The sequence below is a fragment of the Cucurbita moschata genome, unplaced genomic scaffold (genome assembly GCF_002738365.1).
Source record: "Cucurbita moschata cultivar Rifu unplaced genomic scaffold, Cmos_1.0 Cmo_Scf00007, whole genome shotgun sequence".
NCBI lineage: Eukaryota > Viridiplantae > Streptophyta > Magnoliopsida > Cucurbitales > Cucurbitaceae > Cucurbita > Cucurbita moschata.
Window position 1 is genome coordinate 3,364,128 of NW_019268523.1, and position 16,726 is coordinate 3,380,853.

The window sequence follows — 16,726 nt, forward strand, 5'->3', positions numbered from 1 at the left end:
TGATGGGGCAAATCCAACCAGAATGGCAACCATCTTTATGGGGCAAAAGGGGGTCAATATCTTTAATTTTGTACAAGCTTTGGCCAAGGGAAATTTGCAGATAGCCAGATAGTGGCTGGAAGAGAGAAACATAGAGAGCAGGAAGGTGGAATATGTCTCTTTGCGCACTCCAGCAGAAATGGCTAAGCCAATACATTGCTAGCCCCGAGGTGAGTTCATATCATTTGTGTCTTCACAAAATATTAAGAACAAGTCTTTATTTCCATTACTCTGATATATAGCCAAGGTAGTTGATCAAATATTTGAAGTAGATTTTTGGCTTCTGTTCAACCAGAGCAAATCCCAGTTACTTCATGGGGGAACGAAACATGTTAGGAAACGTGGGCCTTCTCAAAAGGCCTCGTACTTATATATTCATGATCATTCTTAAATGTGAGACTCCTTAACAATCCTAAGAGGCCTACAGAGCTCTTGAATAGTCTCTTCCCTTAATAATACAGTATACCCTTTGTCTACCTTCGAGACTCACAACTTCTTTATTTGACATTTGAGAATTGTATTGGTACGTGAACTTACAGGTTCCTCTTAGTTGCTGTTCGAAAACTACCCGCCTTTTGTCAAAGAACCAGGGGCCATTTTCAAGAACTCTTTGCTTATCATTGGGAGTTCTGAATATGCACAAGTAAATGTTCCATCCGACGTTTTCAATCCTTACATTTTGCTCGAAATTCCAAATCTTTGCCATTATAGATCGAAAGGCCTCCACATTCACCATATTTGATGTCAAGATTTTGCAGACTAGTGTGTTCTGTAGCTTCTTTTCAATGTCATTTATCAGATCATCTTCCTCCACTAAGGTAAAGAATACACCTTCTAATAACTTGTCCAATTTAACAGGATTTCATTTTTGTTTAAAAGTTATTTTAAACTTGGCAGATTTTGTAAAAATTTTGAGATTAAAACAACTATTATAAAATATTTTCCTATTTTAATTTTTTAATAGGAAATTAGAATCGAAAAGGTTTCATCACCAAACCCTTTTATTCTCTTTTAAGAGAACCTTCAGCTTGATATTGTTGTTGCAACTTTTGGTGGCTTCTTTCATCTACTTATGGATCGACAATATTACGCGATTCTAAGATCAAAAGTAAACCCTTTTATTCTCTTTTAAGAGAACCTTCAGCTTAATATTGTTGTTGTAACTTTTGGTGGCTTCTTTCGTCTACTTATGGATCGACAATGTTTAAGTGATTTTAAGATCAAAGATTGCTTGACATTTAAGATCGTTTTTTAGTTATATTTCTCATAGTTGTAGTTGTTATCATTAGTTCTTATAGTCCTTTTAAAAATTCTTATTAGAAGAAATCTTTGAACAATTCTTATTAGAGGAAAATTTTGAAGTATTATGACTACTAAAAGAAAGTCCTACTATCGACTAATTTAATGAATGATCATGAGACTTTTTAGATCGACTCAAACCAAAAACTTAGGCTCAAAGTAGAAAATATCATAAGTGCGACACTTATAAAATACTTATTTTGAAGTACTACTTCAAAAAGATGTGAAGGAAGTTAGAGTTTCTTTTATTTGACCATTTTTTTTAAATTAGGATTAAATTTTTTAGGGAAGCAAGTGCTGAGTAAAAGAAGGGGTTAAAACGGGTGACCGGCTGCACAAGTAAACGTATCTTATTTGACCATTTTTTAAGACTTAGGATTAAATTTTTTAGGTTTGAAAGTGCACAGTAAAAGAACGGATTAAAACGGGCGACCGGCTGCACCAGTTTGATGGAATGGAACCCCTCCGAAACCTCCGGACTCTCCTGTAACCGATGAAACCGCACCTTCCCTCTCAATAAATAAACCCATTGTCTCTCAAAAATCGCTGTAAGAAAAACAAAATGTTCTTCTTCTTCGTCGGGGGTTTAGAGCAACAAGTTCGCCAGCTCCTCAAATCCAGCGCCGGCCGGTGCATAAACTGCAACTCGCCGGCCGATCTCGTTAACTACGAGAAAGTTCTGAAGCTCTTCTTTGTTCCGGTGTGGCGGTGGCCGGGAAAAGAGCCACTGATGCACTGCAACAACTGTAACCTCTTTTTTCCTCCGTCGTTCTCTCCGCCGCCAATTTCCGATCAATCGACGCCACCAGCCGCTCCTTCAAGGACCCTTCGTTGCCGTTCATGTAACAAAGTAGTGGAGCCCAATTTCAGTTTCTGCCCTTTCTGTGGTTCTTCCTTGTAAATTTCAGCTGCTTCTTGTTTACTTCTGCTTCAAATAATTTGAAATATATATAGCCTAGTCTGTTAGTAATCAAAATGGTGTCTGATTCTGTAATTTGTTCTTGAAAACTGCTACTTCTGAATGAGAAATTGCTGGAATCAATATGAAGATCGAAGATTGAGAACGAAAACCTTTATTATCAACCGTACAATTTCTTCGTGTTGAAGATGCACAGAACAAAGCATACTCGTATACTTTTACAAGCCTAAAACAATGACCCTTGGGGGTGGGGGGCTCGGGAGAACCAAACCGAAAGCAAAGCAGAAGCACTTAAAAGCCAAGCCAATCAAATTGATATAGCAATCTCTAAATTACGTGGGGATTCTCCTCTGCTTTCATATGATTTTCTTCTTACAGCTTCTGCAGAGTCCAATTGAGAGCGTTGTTTTCAAAAGTGGAAGCCGAAGGGAGGGAGGGATGGAGGGATGGAGGGTAGGTTGGCATTGTCTCAGCCAGCAATTTTAAGCTTTGAAAAAGATGGGGATTTGTGTTTATGGGGTTCTAAGAAGTGTTGAAGTTAACTAAGTTTGAATACTGTTCAATTTGATTTGCTGAAGGGTAATTGTTTTGCTCCTTCCTCTACTGCATTTCTCCAGACCCTATATCTTACGCCAAGCTTATCGTAAGAAACTGGCATGTTCCAAATATTTGCTCCGTTCAGCATTCTTTCTTGCTGACCAATAACGAGCCTCAAGTCCTCATTCAACACCTGCATGAACAGCAAAAAGAAAGAATCCCTCTTTTAGAATACGATCATGAATAGCAATAAAACTGTTCTGGGTCTGTTGAGATGAGAATTTTACCTGTTCTGCAAAATGTCTCCAGAGATAGTGCATGAAGGGAATATTCTTCAACACAGGAGCAAAATCCAGTGACATTCTGTACAGGAGTCTTGTCTTCTGTCTTGTTGAAGGCAAGCACACATGGAGTTGATGAAGATGTGTTGAGCATTCTCTGGTACTTTGACCTTCTAGCTTTCCTGGCTTGGAGATCCCTATAGTAGATAGCACCATACAAGGTGGTCCAAACTCCATGTCGATTGGGTAAGGGTCCCAGTATCCTTGGAGCCCAGATGCAGGGGTTAAAAATTTCACCAAGCTGCGAGTTGGATAGAGTAGAGATTAAAGATCAGTTTTTAAGACTTTTTTTTAACTCATAACTTGAGTTCCATAGTTATGATATTGACCAAATTGTACCTGGGTACGCTCCATCCTTTTGCAAAAGTGGAAGTATGAGTAAAGGGTGCATGAGCAAGATCCAGAAGGTTATCTAGCAGTAATCCATGCTCCACTGGGATTTCAATGACGAGCTGCCATATGCACATACAGTTTAGCTGAAGAAGACTTCATGCACATTCATCATTTACAACTCAACCGCTATGAAAATTACCTCAGCATGGATTTGAAAACCAGGAGGAGGTTGTAGAGAAGGAAGATTGGCTGCTGGAGGATCATTACCAGGCCAAACCCAGATCATTCCTTCTTTTTCGAAACATGGCAAAGACTTTATTTTCACATTTTGTAGTCGCGTTGATGGCATTTTCTCACATTTTCCGTCTGTTGAGTATTCCCAACCTGATATTTAAACTAATGAGATTTCTGTTTTTATTAAGCCAGGCTTTTGAGTTTCCTGAGTATATTCCTTTTAGTAAGACTAACCATGGTAAGGACACTGGACTCGACCATTGTTGACAGAACCGAGGTGAAGAGGGCATGCCCTATGTGCACAAGTGTTTCGTATGCATCCAGGATTGCCATCCTTTCCACGGAAAAGAACCCATGGTTCTTCAAAACAATCAAATGGGACCTGAAATAGATGATGAATTAGTAAGAGGATTCTCAAAGTACAGTTGAATTCAAAAGGTATTGAATGAACTGATATGTAGGATTATCCTACCATTGTGTCATCTTTCAGATCACTGGAGAAAGCAACAGGATACCAGAAGTTCTTCAAGCGGGGATGATACGGTTGGGTCGGTCCTGATACGTTCAAGCTTTTCTTTGGCGATCTTCTATTTATAGAATCATGAGATTGTGTCGAAGTACCAGGCGAGGTAGATGGGGTATCCAATTCCGCTGTGTTTCTGTCTTGTAACAGCCTATCATGCACCAATTCTTCCATGTAAGCTAGTTTATCTAACGCAGTGGCAACCCGTGCTTCAGATATATGAACCTGTTCATGTTGGTTCATCAGTGGTCAAAACATGATAATGGTAGAAATAGGATAAGAATTGACAAGAAACGTTACATACCTGTCTGTGAGCTTCTGCCAATTCGTCCTGTAATCCAGCAAGCTCCTTCTTCATTGTTCCAATAGATTTATAGTCACGAGCTAGAGGATTTAGAACTTCCACAACCTAAAGCAATATTTAAGCCACAAACATTCAGAACAAAACATGTTTCAAAAAGAAAGATCAACCTAAAGGTAATTTTATGGAAGATCAACCAACTGCATGAACAAGAAAATGAAGTAGAAGAATGAGATTGGAGGAACCTTTTCATGGAGAAGCATGATCGTAAGAACATCTTGCCGAGCTCGCCAATCACAGTATTGAATGTCATATCTAGCCACTTCCAGAGCTTGATTAACATCTAAGAACTTCCCTTTACATTGAGGAACCTTTGTCCTTGGATCTTCCACGTCAAATAGCGTTTCCCAACCACTCTTCCTCTCTATAGCTCCTTCCTCTCCAAACACAGCAAACACTCTAAATCCTCCTTTCGCACTCTGAAATCCAACACTCCACAATATCAAACCATAACATTCAAAGTGGAACGAAAATTTAGAACCTCAGGGCCAATCGTTTATCACAGTTTTAACACAACAATGCATCAAACATCTGTTAATCCACATATTTTGCCCTATGGTTAGTTATAGAAAGCGATCAAATCGTTTAATCCATCTCATTACTCGCTTAGAAGCTCCTCCTACAGCAACTAAAGAAACTCACAAGTATGAACAGAGGAAGCAGCCAAGTTTGGTAATCAAAAGCACTACGAAAACTAAGCTCCATGACAACCAATTAGCAGAAAAATGTACGTCGAAATGACCAAATGGACTCTCAATCGACTACCAGATATAAAAAACAAATTGAGGGACGTTCAAAGATAAGAACCACGCACCTTCCTAAAATTGAGCTTCGGAGATTTAGAAATATAGATCGGCAACGAGAGAGCTGCAGCCGTTGCTACGACGGTCATCGCGTTTGAACTGTGAAGCTGAGAGAGAGAGAGAGAGAGAGAGAGAGAGAGAGAGAGAGAGGGAGAGAGAGGGTTGAGAGAGAGAGAGCGAAATGAAAATTCTTGTGAGAGAGATATCATTTTGGGGATTTTAGCGATAAGAGGCGGTTGTACTCCGCGATCTCAGCTGGCCTTCCAAGGTCTGCCACGTGGAAAATAGTGGGCACAATTTTATTACACGTGGCATACTCAACCTCCACATGCTTCTTTTTTGTGAGAGGGAGTATCTTCCCCGAGTGGGCCCCCGACATCCTGCCAGCTCGGATTGCAAAGATATCCTATCTCTTTCTCAATTTCTCTAATCTATTTCCAATTCCAACTTCGTGGGTTTCTTTCGGTTGGTGCACCTGTCGAGTACGTAAGTTTGGTCACCGTCAAATCTGGTCCGTCCATCTGTGCCGATCTAGATATCGTCCAGCTCATCTTAAAACTATTTTGTTTTTCTTTTTTGTTATAATTAGTTTAAAAATAATAATTAAATATAAAAATAAATAACAAAAGAAAAAAAGGTAAGAGAAGAAATTTATTTATGCTCCTAAATTTTAATTGTATTAATTAAACTCTCTAAATCTTTGAAAAGTGGACAGAAACTAAATGGGCCGAACAAATAGCCCAACCTTCGGAATCGGGTCACCGTTTAACCGTGGGGACCGGTACCCGGTCTTCCTGTTTATGTCAATTCTCGTTTTCACCAGAAGATACAGAACAAGCGATTGAGCTCCATAGCGAATTAATGGCGGGGCGGACGGTGTTGAAGGAGAAGAGCAGGGCAGGAAGCTTCTTCTCCGCGACATTAGTGCTTTGGACGGTCTCTCTTTGGTTCGAAATTCTGTTCGACAGGCGCTTCGAGCTGCTCTACCTCGTATTCGGAGCTCTGTTCTACCAATCCGCCAATTCGGCCATTCGATTTCTTATTTCTAAGGAACCTCTTGTAGTCAACACCGCCGTCTCTCTCCTTCACTCTATTATCACTTCTGCTTCAGGTTCTGTGCCTACTCTTTTACCCTTTGTTGCTTGTTTTCCCTTCTACTTCTCTGTGAGTGAATTCATACCTTCAGTTGTTGTTTTTCGTCATACGTGACTGCCTTCCTTATTTACTGTTTGATTCTTTGTTTGGTGGTTACTTCTTTGGCTTGCTTGAAGGTTTAGCAATGGAATAATAAACTTTGTTTTCATTATAAGATAGACTGAGAGTTGATCGTGTTTGGTTATTGCAAGTTCTGTGTGGTAAATTGTGTGAATTATTAGGTATTAATGGTGATTGAGAGTTTGCAAGTGTGCTATTGTTTCTGGAAATCGGGATGTGGTTCAGTGCGTGTGCTACAGTGGGTTGTTTGAGACAATGAACCAAGCGCAAATGAATTTTTTGGAGTCCTTTTACAGCACCAAGAATATTTAGAGTTTGTTCTTTACTCCTGTAGCATTACTTTGGTCAAATTATAACACTAAACCCCAATTTTTAAGCCTAAGTTCTTGAATTTTAAATGAGATTTAGAAATAGTTAATATTACCTTTTGTTATATCCAAAATCAATCCGAAATAACTTAAAATCAATTCAAATGATATGAAAATGGTGATTGGAAGTGTAAATCAAACATTAAATTGATTTTGAATGATTAAATGCTTGATTTGGAGTGATTTTGAACATGACAAAAGTGCACTAAGTTGTCTTCCTCACACGAATTCGGTTAAAATTAATTCAGTCGACAAAAACTAAACAAAATAAATTTTAAATTTAGATACAGATCAGTCTAGAGGGCCATCCGTAGGACCTGTTAATCATAATGAAGATCTCTAACCTCAATACTCGTTTAAATCAAACAGGTCATTGTCATCTTGCTACACTACATAAAACAGTCTAACCCTGACTATTATGTGCTTGAAGGTTGTTTCTCAACCAAGAAAATGTCTAAAAACTCATGAATGATAAGAGAGATTCTCTCCTGGTTTCATTAGCAACTTCTTTGTATTGTTGAAGGTTGAGGAAAGCCTAAAGGAAAACTAACTATTTAATTGCCAGGGGAAAGGCTGCTAGGTTGGCCTTGGTTGCCACTTTATTCCAACCCAAAGGGCTTTTATTTTCTGAATTTCAATAGTTAATCCTATTCTTTGGGCCATCTAGTTAAGTCATCTTTATTTAATTGCAGTGTTGTTTGTTTTGGCAAATCGGTGGTTGAGTCATGGTTCGGACGGGATGTTTGAGCATTCACAGTTGTTTGGAGGAACATGGCCGTGGGCTTATGCAGCTTTGTGCTTCTCATGTGGTTATTTTGCATATGATCAGTGGGATATGCTGCAATACCGATTATACAGTGGCTGGATCCCTGCCATCTTGGTTCATCATCTGGTTCTCCTGATTTGCTTTACACTTGCTTTGTATAGGAATGTCACCATCAATTATCTCATTCTCACTCTCATTTGCGAGGTATGCATTAGTTTCTTCTTGCAAGATGTGCCTTATGAATAGCTGCTTTCTTTCTTTTTGTTTGTGGTTCTTTCTGGGTCTTTGCATCTCCGTTACCTTCATTGATATGGATCACGACGATGAAGGGTTTAATCACTTTGACATAGACACAAACATGAATTCCGAGTATTTTGCAAGCTTATCTGATAAGTCGTTTTTCAAAGAAACGTAATAGATAGATACTTTATCTAGTGTTGTTGGCTTGAACCGTCCTCATTCTCTTGTGGCACCTACTTTCTTTTTCTGACTTCTTTTTATAGCACTTTCTCCCACTAACTTCTCTTTCCATTCACGTTTTCACGTTGATCTCCCTCTTCACACAGTTTCTATCACTTTACACTCTGTCTTAGTTAACCATTCTCTTACTAGCTCTCTCCATGTGTAGACTTCTCATGACTAGTCTCTCTTTGTATATATCTTCGGTTATGAATCTATTTCTACACAATTTGTGAGATTCCACGTTGGAGAGGAGAACAAATCATTTTTATAAGAGTGTGGAAACCTCTATCCTTAGCAGACGCGTTTTAAAACTTTGAGGGGAAGCTCAGAAGGGAAAGCCTAAAGATGACAATATCTGCTAGCGGTGGGCTTGAGCTGTTATTATGGTATCAAAGTCAGACACCAGACGATGTGCTAGCGAGGATGCTGAATCTCGAAGGGGGGAGGACACCAGGTGGTGTGCCACCACCGAGGACGTTGGGCACCTAGGGGGGTGGATTGGGGGTCCCACATTGATTGGAGAAGAGAACGAGTGCCAGCGAGGACGTTGGGCCCCGAAGCCGAGGGGGGTGGATTGTGAGATCCCACATCTATTGGAGAGCGGAACGAAACATTCTTTATAAGGGTGTGGAAACCTCTCCCTGGCATACCGGTTTTAAAACCTTGGGCTGTTACACAACTTCTCCTACTAAGGTCACTCTACACACCTCTCACTAATTTTCTTTATTAATTTATTGATATGGAGATGCACACACATACACCCATATGTAATGCTCAAATCAAAGAGCATGCCTTCTTTGGGGTAAAAAACAGTCATCTTAGTTAGCAACTGCAAGATTAGAGCTTGTAGTTTCTTTGCACGTTTGGAAGGACTCTGGAAGCCAATCACATCTATTCTTAGAATCAAATCAAGTTTTCATGTTAAATTTGACTTCCAGCTTTTGATCTGCAAAACTGAAACAAGAATCATTGTGATATTTCAGCTGCATTCTATCTTCCTCCACGTAAGGCGATTGCGACGGATGGCTGGTGTTCGTGACGCCGAGAGCTTTATCGTGAAAGTCGAATGGACTCTGAACTGGCTAACGTTCACTTTCGCAAGGTTTGTACCTCACATTCTCATTACTGCTAAGCTCATCATGGATGCTTCCAAGTTTGATAAAGGCGTAGAGCTGCCGCTTGCACTGTTTGGGATGGCTGCCATGAACTTGCTGAATGTTTTTCTTGGCATTGATCTCTTCAACGCTGTAAAGAAAGAGAGTAATTATCAGAAAAATGATCATCTTCATCATGAATGAAGGCCAACATGGTGGAAATTGTATTTGTTCTTTGTATTATATTGTAAGAAAATGCTGAACAGAAAACGGTTCAGGATAAATTTATGTAACACTGAAGACAAATTTGTGTAAAATCAGTTTAATATTTAGTTAAAGAAATTTAGTACTATTATTATTGATTTTTAATATTTTTACCAAAAAAGAACTATTTTTATTCTAGAAAATTGGAAATATTTGCAATTTTACCTTTTCGTTAATTTTGGCTCAACTCATCCACTAATTTTGACCCAAAAATGGTTGACTAAAGTCAAACTTGCTTCCACAATTAAGCTCGATTAATGTATAAAATTAAAAATTACCTCATAATTAATGGTTGACTAAAGTCAAACTTTTTATTTTTATTTTCTTTTTCTACCAAGTTTTATTACCTCATAATTAATATTCCCTACTCTTAATGATAATTTAAAAATCTACTTTCAGATAAACAAATCTAATGTGATAAGTTTAGGAGTCAGAAAATTAATGGAAATCTAATTATTGTAACTTATAGATAGAAAAGTTGGTATTGGTTGAAAAAATGCAACTTCCCAATAAAATTAATTCCTAGATTCAATACAATTCAATAAGTTAAACCACCCATAGAACATTTAAACTCTAAGTCTAAAAAGAATTAAATGCTAAACTTTCATAATTAATTAATTATAATTATTTTTACTTGGATTTCTTAAAACCAACTAAAAACCTGCCTAAATAAAATTATTATTTTATCAAATATTATTATTTAAATAATAAATAAAATATAAATGAGATGAAAAAACCACTTAAATTTAATCTAAATGTTATTCATTTGATTTAAAGAAAAAAGAAAAAAAAAGGTCCTACCGGGAGTCGAACCCAGGTCGCTGGATTCAAAGTCCAGAGTGCTAACCACTACACCATAGAACCCTTTTGATAATAATATAATTGAGAAACAATAAGTTAATTAAATCAATGTTAATTCATTTGATCCAAGAAAAACGAAGAAAAAGGTCCTAACGGGTGTCGAACCCAGGTCGCTGGATTCAAAGTTCAGAGTACTAACCACTACACCATAGAACCTTTTGTTGAAAATTTGGGGATTTAAAGTTTTGTATATTTTCATTTTTAAAAAATTTAATTGAGCATATTTAAAAAATATATTGATACCTGTTTCTTTATTATGAAAAATTCACAACCTAAAATGTAATTATTTTAATCTTTAGGTTTTTCTTTTATCCTTATAAGACGTGATTCTTTTAAATTTTTACCAAGTAAATCAATTTAAATCATTTGTTAATATCTCCTTTTGAAACTAATAATAACCAAATTTTCGGGTGGATATAAAAAAATTTAAATACTTTTTTCAATTTTGAAGGTAAGAATATTTTTCAAATTTCAATTAGTTTGTTTCTTACATAATTGGTGGCACGGGATGTCGGTATCAGTGTAGACCGTTCTTGCCTTTGATAACATTTGGTCACGGGACTACTTCACATATGGTCTAAAAACGTTTCTAAAACTAAACGCAAAACAATGGCAAAACACTTCCTAGGAAGGAAAATAATAATAATAATAATAAGGCCAGAGGGAAAACAAAATTACTCTGGCCATTTCGTAGCTGCTTACAAATCTACACACGTCTATCCATATGAAGATTGAAAACATTCATCTGTGATTAAACCAGCATTTAATCAGCAAATCCATCATCTTTAGACACCAACCATATGCATTCCAGACTAAATTTCTAGTTTTATCCCGCCCTTGGTTCGAGAGAAAAACTTAGCAAAACCGTTTCGGTTTTTCTCAGAATTGACGATATGACTTACAATCACGGACGATGAAGTTGAAGAAGATGAAAATGGGGGTGAGTCGTCTTCGTTCTTATTCAATGATGGTTCAGAACTGTCATCAACTCCTTTAGTATAGTCTGAATCTCTTCTGGGTGAAAGTGTCCCGTTCGAATGCTTGCAATGCTCCTCGCCATCTGTGAACTCCGGTAGTTGCGTCGTATCGATCAGAAAATCTTCGAGAGATGCTAGAGATTTAAGCTGATTCCCAAGAGAAGCAATTGTCTTTTGACACTCTGCAAGTTTCCCTGCAGCTACAGCTAGATCCTCCTGCAAATGTTACCCCACTATGAGTATTCATTCAACTTCCCCAACTTATGCATTTCAAATACATGCATCGATGTAACGGCTCAGGCTCACCACTAGCAGATATCGTCTTCTTTGAGCTTTCCTTTACAGACTTTCCCTTGAGGTTTTTAAAACGCGTCTGCTAGGGAGAGGTTTCCACACTCTTATAAAGAATGCTTCGTTCCCCTCTCCAACCGATGAGGGATCTCATAGTCCACCTCCTTTCGGGCCCAGCGTCCTCATTGGCACTCGTTCCCCTCTCCAATCAATGTGGGACCCTCCAATCCTTTGTTCTCCTCTCCAACCGATGTGGAGTGGAGGGTCTCACATCGATTGGAGAGAGGAACGTGTGCTAGTGAGGACGCTGGGCCTCGAAGGGGGTGGATTGTGACATCTCACATCGGTTGGAGAGGGGAACGAAACATTCTTTACAAGGGTGTGGACACCTCTCCCTAAAAATGCGTCTGTTAGGGAGAGGTGTCCATACCTTTGTAAAGAATGCTTCGTTCCCCTCTCCCTAACAGACGCGTTTTTAAAACTATGAGGGAAAGCTCAGAACGGAAGGCCCAAAGAGGACAATATTTGCTAGCAGTGGGTTCGAACCGTTACAAGGGACCTATTTGATATTGCTAGCGGTGGGTGGACACTGAGCAGTGTACCAGCGAGAACGCTGAGCCCCGAAAGAGAGTGTACATTAGGCGATGTGCCAACAAAGACACTGAGCCTCAAAGGGGGTCGATTGTGAGATCCCACATCAGTTGGAGTGGGGAACAAAGCATTCTTTATAAGGGTGTGGAAACCTCTCCCTAGCAGACGTGTTTTAAAAACCTTGAGTGAACGTCCAAAGAGGACAATATCTGCTAGTGGTGGGCTTGGACCGTTAGGACTAAACCTGAGAAACGCTGACTATATATTTTTACCTGATTTATCTTCAACTCATGTTTGGAGATTTCAGTTTGTGATAGTTGTTCATCATGTTTCAATCTTGAAAGCTCTTCTTCTAGTCCCTGACACTTGACTGTCAATGCCAATGCTGAAGCCCTCTCTTTTTGAATATCAGATTCCAACATCCCAACTTTTGCATTCATGGTCAGAGATTCAGCTTCCATGCTGATAAGTTGAGACTCAATTCTCAACTTTGATTCATTTGCAAAGGTTAACTCATTCTGCAACTTCTCCAGTTTCATCTCAGTTTCCTTGAATTGAAATTGTGAAATGTCAACAGAGTTCTGACTCTGAGAAAGAGCACTCCTCAGTTCATCTTTCTCTGCCTCCAACTTCATTAATTTCTCTCTCATTTCAGCTTTCTCTGATTCCATTGTCGCTAACTTTCGCCTCGATTCGGATATCTCGCTCTCCATCATTGCTACCATTTCATCGACTTCAGCTCTCTCCGTTTCCATCATCTCTAGCCTCTCTTCCATTTCATCCTTCTCCAATTCTATCTGTTTCAGCTTCGCTTCCAATTCAATCTTTGCTTCTTCCATCTCAACCAGCTTCTCTTCCATTACAGATCTCTCATGCCGCAACGTCTCGAGCTTGGTTCTTATGGCATTTTCTTCAGCAGTAGGACGAGCAGAAGCTTCGGGTTCTTGATGACTCTCTCTTATAGAAGTTTCGGGTAATGATGCAAGCCTTTCCATCTCAAGAAAATCATCCATGAGATCAAGTTCAAGAGACGAAGGAAGATTACTGCTAACAAGTAAGTTTGATGACCATGAGTCTGAGCAACTAGCTACACATTTGTTTCGTTCGGTTCTTCTTATATCCATATCCACGCCATTAAGCTGCTCTCCGTTATCCGATTGAGTGTCGGTAAGTGACTCGATAGAAATAGTCGTCGAAGCAGCTAATTTGTGATCATAAACCAATGATGGTTTGTATGACATTACTTTCAACCGGCGACACTCGGCTTCAAGCTTCGCCATTTTCTTTATGCTCTCAAGATGTTGCTTACAGGCTGTTTCAGCTGTTTGTGTACTCAAATCCCTCTCAATAGTCCTGGTTTCTAACTCCCTATATTGAGCATGAAGCTCATACCTGAGGGCTGCATTCTCCCTTTTTAATGACTCGAGCATCTTGTCAAGGCTAGGATCGTTTTGAGGAGATTCACATTTAGCCTCATCCGCTTTGCGCTCGAGCTCGAGGAGCTGCCTCTCAAGGTTCACCTTGGTGGACTCCCAATCTCGGGTTTTTTCTTCCACCGTGTCGCGAATCTTCTGCTCCTGCTCCTCCCTTGCCAGCCTGAGCTGCCTAACACATTCTTTGAGCGCCCCATCAAGGTGGCTCACTCGATCTTCCAATGCAGACTTTTGCTGAACCGTAGTCCCAAGCTGCTGTTTTAGTAGTCCAACTTCATTTTCCGCATTTTCCCATCCTAAATTCACATTAGAATAAGCAGAATTCATTTAGTTCATTCATGTCTAAGGATGTAAAACATGAACAAATTTGAAGTGTCCAACTATACCTGCGATAGCTTCTTCAGCAACTTTGGCATGCTGGTTTACTAAGTCCTCTTTGGCCTTCAAATTTAAAAGAGCAGCTGATAACCTATCAGATAGACCTTCCACACTATTATTGAGCTCTTCTGGTTTTGGTGAATCATCATCAATGTCTTCATCACATACTGCTTTTGACGTTACTTCTGGTGACTGAATCTCGTGATTAGGCGACGACTTGACTGCGTCCTGTTTATCAATAATGATGGGTGAGTCGAGCCAATTCTCCAAATGCACAGCACAGAGACAATCAAGTCTTCATGACAACTAATCTAAGGATAATCCAACTAATGAAGTTGTCAAGGAAAACACTCTGCCTACAAGTTAATAACTTAAAAGATTTCTTTTGTCTTCTACAAGCAGCTCCATCTGTAACCGCCTAAGCCCACCGTTAGTAGATATTGTCCACTTTGGTTCGTTACTTATCGCCGTCAGCCTCACAGTTTTAAAGCGTGTCTACTAGGGAGAGGTTTCCACACCATTATAAAGAATGCTTTGTTCTCCTCTCCAACCGACGTGGGATCTCACAAGGGATGGGGCTGATACAAATGATATTAGAGCCAAACACCGGACAATGTACCAGCGTGGACACATGGCCCCCCAAGGGGGTGGATTGTGAGCTCCCACATCGGTTGGAGAGGAAAACGAAGCATTCTTTATAAAGGTGTGGAAACCTCTCCCCAGTAGACATGCTTTAAAACCGTGAAGCTAACAGCGATAGTAACGGGCCAAGCGGACAATATCTACTAACGGTGGGCTTGGGCTGTTACATCATAAGAGAATCTTCCTATCATCTAAGAACAAACAAACATTCTGATTCTGCTTTTGTTTCCACTCCTGTAAAAGTTCTTACATACCCTTTTCACCTCACGAGGAAGAAACAAAACTATTTCACCTTTTTTTTCATCCCCAAGAGATCAAATCATACAATCACCTGGGAGATCTTGCTTCATCAAAAAGATGAATCTCTCCAATATAATTTACAGAAGATGTTAATCAAATCAAGCAAAACACAATACCATAATGTTTCTTGCAAATCCCTGAAAACAGACATAAATTTGGATACTATCAACTAGTTTTCGCCTTTCGGGTGTATGTAACAGCCACCACAATGGAGATGTTTTAAGGATTCATTTGCATACCTGCTCGTCAGAAAACCTCTCGGAATACATCGACATTGATCCAGAACTTTCGGTTTGTCCAGGACTTTTATCAGATGACGACTTCTTCTTCCATGGCCATTTTCTTCTATCCATCCTACCGCCTTACTTCCAAATCAGTCCACTGGTCAAAGCGCCATCTACAGACATATACATACACAGTTCTTTAAAAATCCATTACGAATCCAGCTTCAAAATTTGCCTAAAGAGACTGTAATTGCCTGTGCTAATACGGGAATTTCAATCCATTCTTTCAACTTTGCTTCAAATCCACCCTAAGATCACCCCACTCAACAACTAGTAAATCACAGAAAAGGGTTTCAGCTAAGCAAAAACCTCCATCAATTCTCAAATACATTAGGTGAAAGCTTCGGAAGCCATCAATGGATTAGAAAAAGAAGACGCCATCAGAGAAGAACAGATAAAATGAAAACGAAATACGCAAAATCCTTCAAACATTCGAAATAAAAGCGATCCATCAACAAGTCTACAGAAGATTCCCCTCTTTTCTGAGGAATCAAAGGTTTCAGTAGAGTTCGTACAAGAAATGAATAGAAATCATCAAAATGAAGAAGACCTAGATGGAAAATTTACCTTAAACCAGAAAAAATGTACAAAATCGAGAGCTCGAAGAGGAGCCTACACTGAAGAACAATAAGAACGGAATCCCTGGGAGGAGGCGTTCGGGTTTAAGAATAATGGAAGAAAGCAAACGAACAGCTATCGCTGCAAGAATCTGTAGAATGTCTGCAAATATGCAGAAAAATTAGCGGCGAACGCCAGAGAATAAAGGGTTCCAATACCATTTGTTGTTTAATTTTAATTAGTTCTTCAAATTTCTGTTCACAATGGTAGCTTCCAAAATATTGAAGAAAAAAAAAGGCAAGGGATGGAGTGAGAGAGAAAGCGAGCATGTGATTGGGGCATATTGGAAGTGTGAAATTCAAGAATGGGGCCTCAAAAGAACGAAATTCAGTACTCACCTGCTTTGTTTTTTCTTTTTTTATAACCAACAAAAAAATACAAAATTGTTTTTATTTTTTATTTTTGGTTTATATATTTTGAAATATCGCTGCCGGAATTCCCGCCCATGACTGAGAATCTGGATTTCTGCATTTTTTTTTTACGGTTCATAAAATCTAAACATATTAGTAGCGGCTATTAAATCCCGTATTTGTGTAACGACCCAAATGCACTGCTAGCCCATATTGTCCTTGTTGGACTTTTCAGACTTCCATCGAGGCTTTAAAACATTTGCTAGGGGAAGGTTTTCATATCCTTATAAATGGTGGTTTGTTCACATTGGTCCCCTCGAAGCGCTAGGGGAAGGTTTACACATCCTTATAAATGGTGGTTTGTTCACATATTGTCTTCGTAGGGCTTTTCGTCTTCATAGGGCTTTTCGGACTTCATTGGTTTCCCATCCTTATAAATTGTG

General features: G+C 39.1%; 4 protein-coding genes and 1 non-coding gene across 6 annotated transcripts; 2 read left to right on the forward strand and 3 right to left on the reverse strand.

Annotated features, from left to right (window-relative positions):
- Positions 1-1,849: 1,849 nt before the first annotated feature.
- On the forward strand, positions 1,850-2,393 carry LOC111445104. Its single transcript, XM_023083334.1, has one exon. It carries the CDS (start codon positions 1,901-1,903, stop codon positions 2,237-2,239), a length of 339 nt encoding a protein of 112 aa, XP_022939102.1. The 5' UTR covers positions 1,850-1,900; the 3' UTR covers positions 2,240-2,393.
- Positions 2,394-2,395: 2 nt separating this feature from the next.
- On the reverse strand, positions 2,396-5,561 carry LOC111445103 (chlorophyllide a oxygenase, chloroplastic-like). Its single transcript, XM_023083333.1, has 9 exons — positions 5,401-5,561; positions 4,772-5,005; positions 4,530-4,634; positions 4,175-4,450; positions 3,937-4,084; positions 3,668-3,852; positions 3,475-3,587; positions 3,082-3,376; positions 2,396-2,987 (listed from the first exon to the last, which is right to left on the reverse strand). Exons 1-9 carry the CDS (start codon positions 5,476-5,478, stop codon positions 2,817-2,819), a joined length of 1,605 nt encoding a protein of 534 aa, XP_022939101.1. The 5' UTR covers positions 5,479-5,561; the 3' UTR covers positions 2,396-2,816.
- A 611-nt stretch (positions 5,562-6,172) lies between these two features.
- LOC111445599 (TLC domain-containing protein 2) lies at positions 6,173-9,626 on the forward strand. The gene is made up of 3 exons (XM_023084086.1): positions 6,173-6,500; positions 7,665-7,942; positions 9,184-9,626. The coding sequence occupies exons 1-3, from the start codon at positions 6,251-6,253 to the stop codon at positions 9,496-9,498; spliced, it is 843 nt and encodes a 280-aa protein (XP_022939854.1). The 5' UTR covers positions 6,173-6,250; the 3' UTR covers positions 9,499-9,626.
- Positions 9,627-10,350: 724 nt separating this feature from the next.
- TRNAQ-UUG lies at positions 10,351-10,422 on the reverse strand. Its single transcript has one exon. It is a non-coding gene; the product is annotated as a tRNA-Gln (tRNA).
- Positions 10,423-11,083: 661 nt separating this feature from the next.
- On the reverse strand, positions 11,084-16,243 carry LOC111445343 (filament-like plant protein 3). 2 transcript variants are annotated; one of them, XM_023083658.1, is made up of 5 exons: positions 15,883-16,243; positions 15,271-15,428; positions 14,098-14,317; positions 12,551-14,007; positions 11,084-11,612 (listed from the first exon to the last, which is right to left on the reverse strand). In XM_023083658.1, the coding sequence occupies exons 2-5, from the start codon at positions 15,382-15,384 to the stop codon at positions 11,232-11,234; spliced, it is 2,172 nt and encodes a 723-aa protein (XP_022939426.1). In that variant the 5' UTR covers positions 15,385-15,428; positions 15,883-16,243; the 3' UTR covers positions 11,084-11,231. The 2 variants fall into 2 exon arrangements, with proteins under 2 accessions (XP_022939426.1, XP_022939427.1); XM_023083659.1 differs by lacking the exon at positions 15,883-16,243 and adding an exon at positions 15,510-15,808.
- Positions 16,244-16,726: the final 483 nt, after the last annotated feature.

Excerpts from the sequence above, each read along its gene's own strand:
- LOC111445103 (XM_023083333.1), bottom strand. The coding sequence starts at position 5,478 with ATGACCGTCGTAGCAACGGCTGCAGCTCTCTCGTTGCCGATCTATATT. Across the intron at positions 3,853-3,936 it reads AGTCCAGTGTCCTTACCATG|GTTGGGAATACTCAACAGAC; the intron begins GTTAGTCTTACT and ends TTTAAATATCAG. Across the intron at positions 2,988-3,081 it reads GGAGACATTTTGCAGAACAG|GTGTTGAATGAGGACTTGAG; the intron begins GTAAAATTCTCA and ends CTGTTCATGCAG.
- LOC111445343 (XM_023083658.1), bottom strand. The coding sequence starts at position 15,384 with ATGGATAGAAGAAAATGGCCATGGAAGAAGAAGTCGTCATCTGATAAA. Across the intron at positions 14,318-15,270 it reads AGAGGTTTTCTGACGAGCAG|GACGCAGTCAAGTCGTCGCC; the intron begins GTATGCAAATGA and ends ATTGATAAACAG. Across the intron at positions 14,008-14,097 it reads TGCTGAAGAAGCTATCGCAG|GATGGGAAAATGCGGAAAAT; the intron begins GTATAGTTGGAC and ends ATGTGAATTTAG.
- LOC111445104 (XM_023083334.1), top strand. The coding sequence starts at position 1,901 with ATGTTCTTCTTCTTCGTCGGGGGTTTAGAGCAACAAGTTCGCCAGCTC.
- LOC111445599 (XM_023084086.1), top strand. The coding sequence starts at position 6,251 with ATGGCGGGGCGGACGGTGTTGAAGGAGAAGAGCAGGGCAGGAAGCTTC. Across the intron at positions 6,501-7,664 it reads TATTATCACTTCTGCTTCAG|TGTTGTTTGTTTTGGCAAAT; the intron begins GTTCTGTGCCTA and ends ATTTAATTGCAG. Across the intron at positions 7,943-9,183 it reads TTCTCACTCTCATTTGCGAG|CTGCATTCTATCTTCCTCCA; the intron begins GTATGCATTAGT and ends GTGATATTTCAG.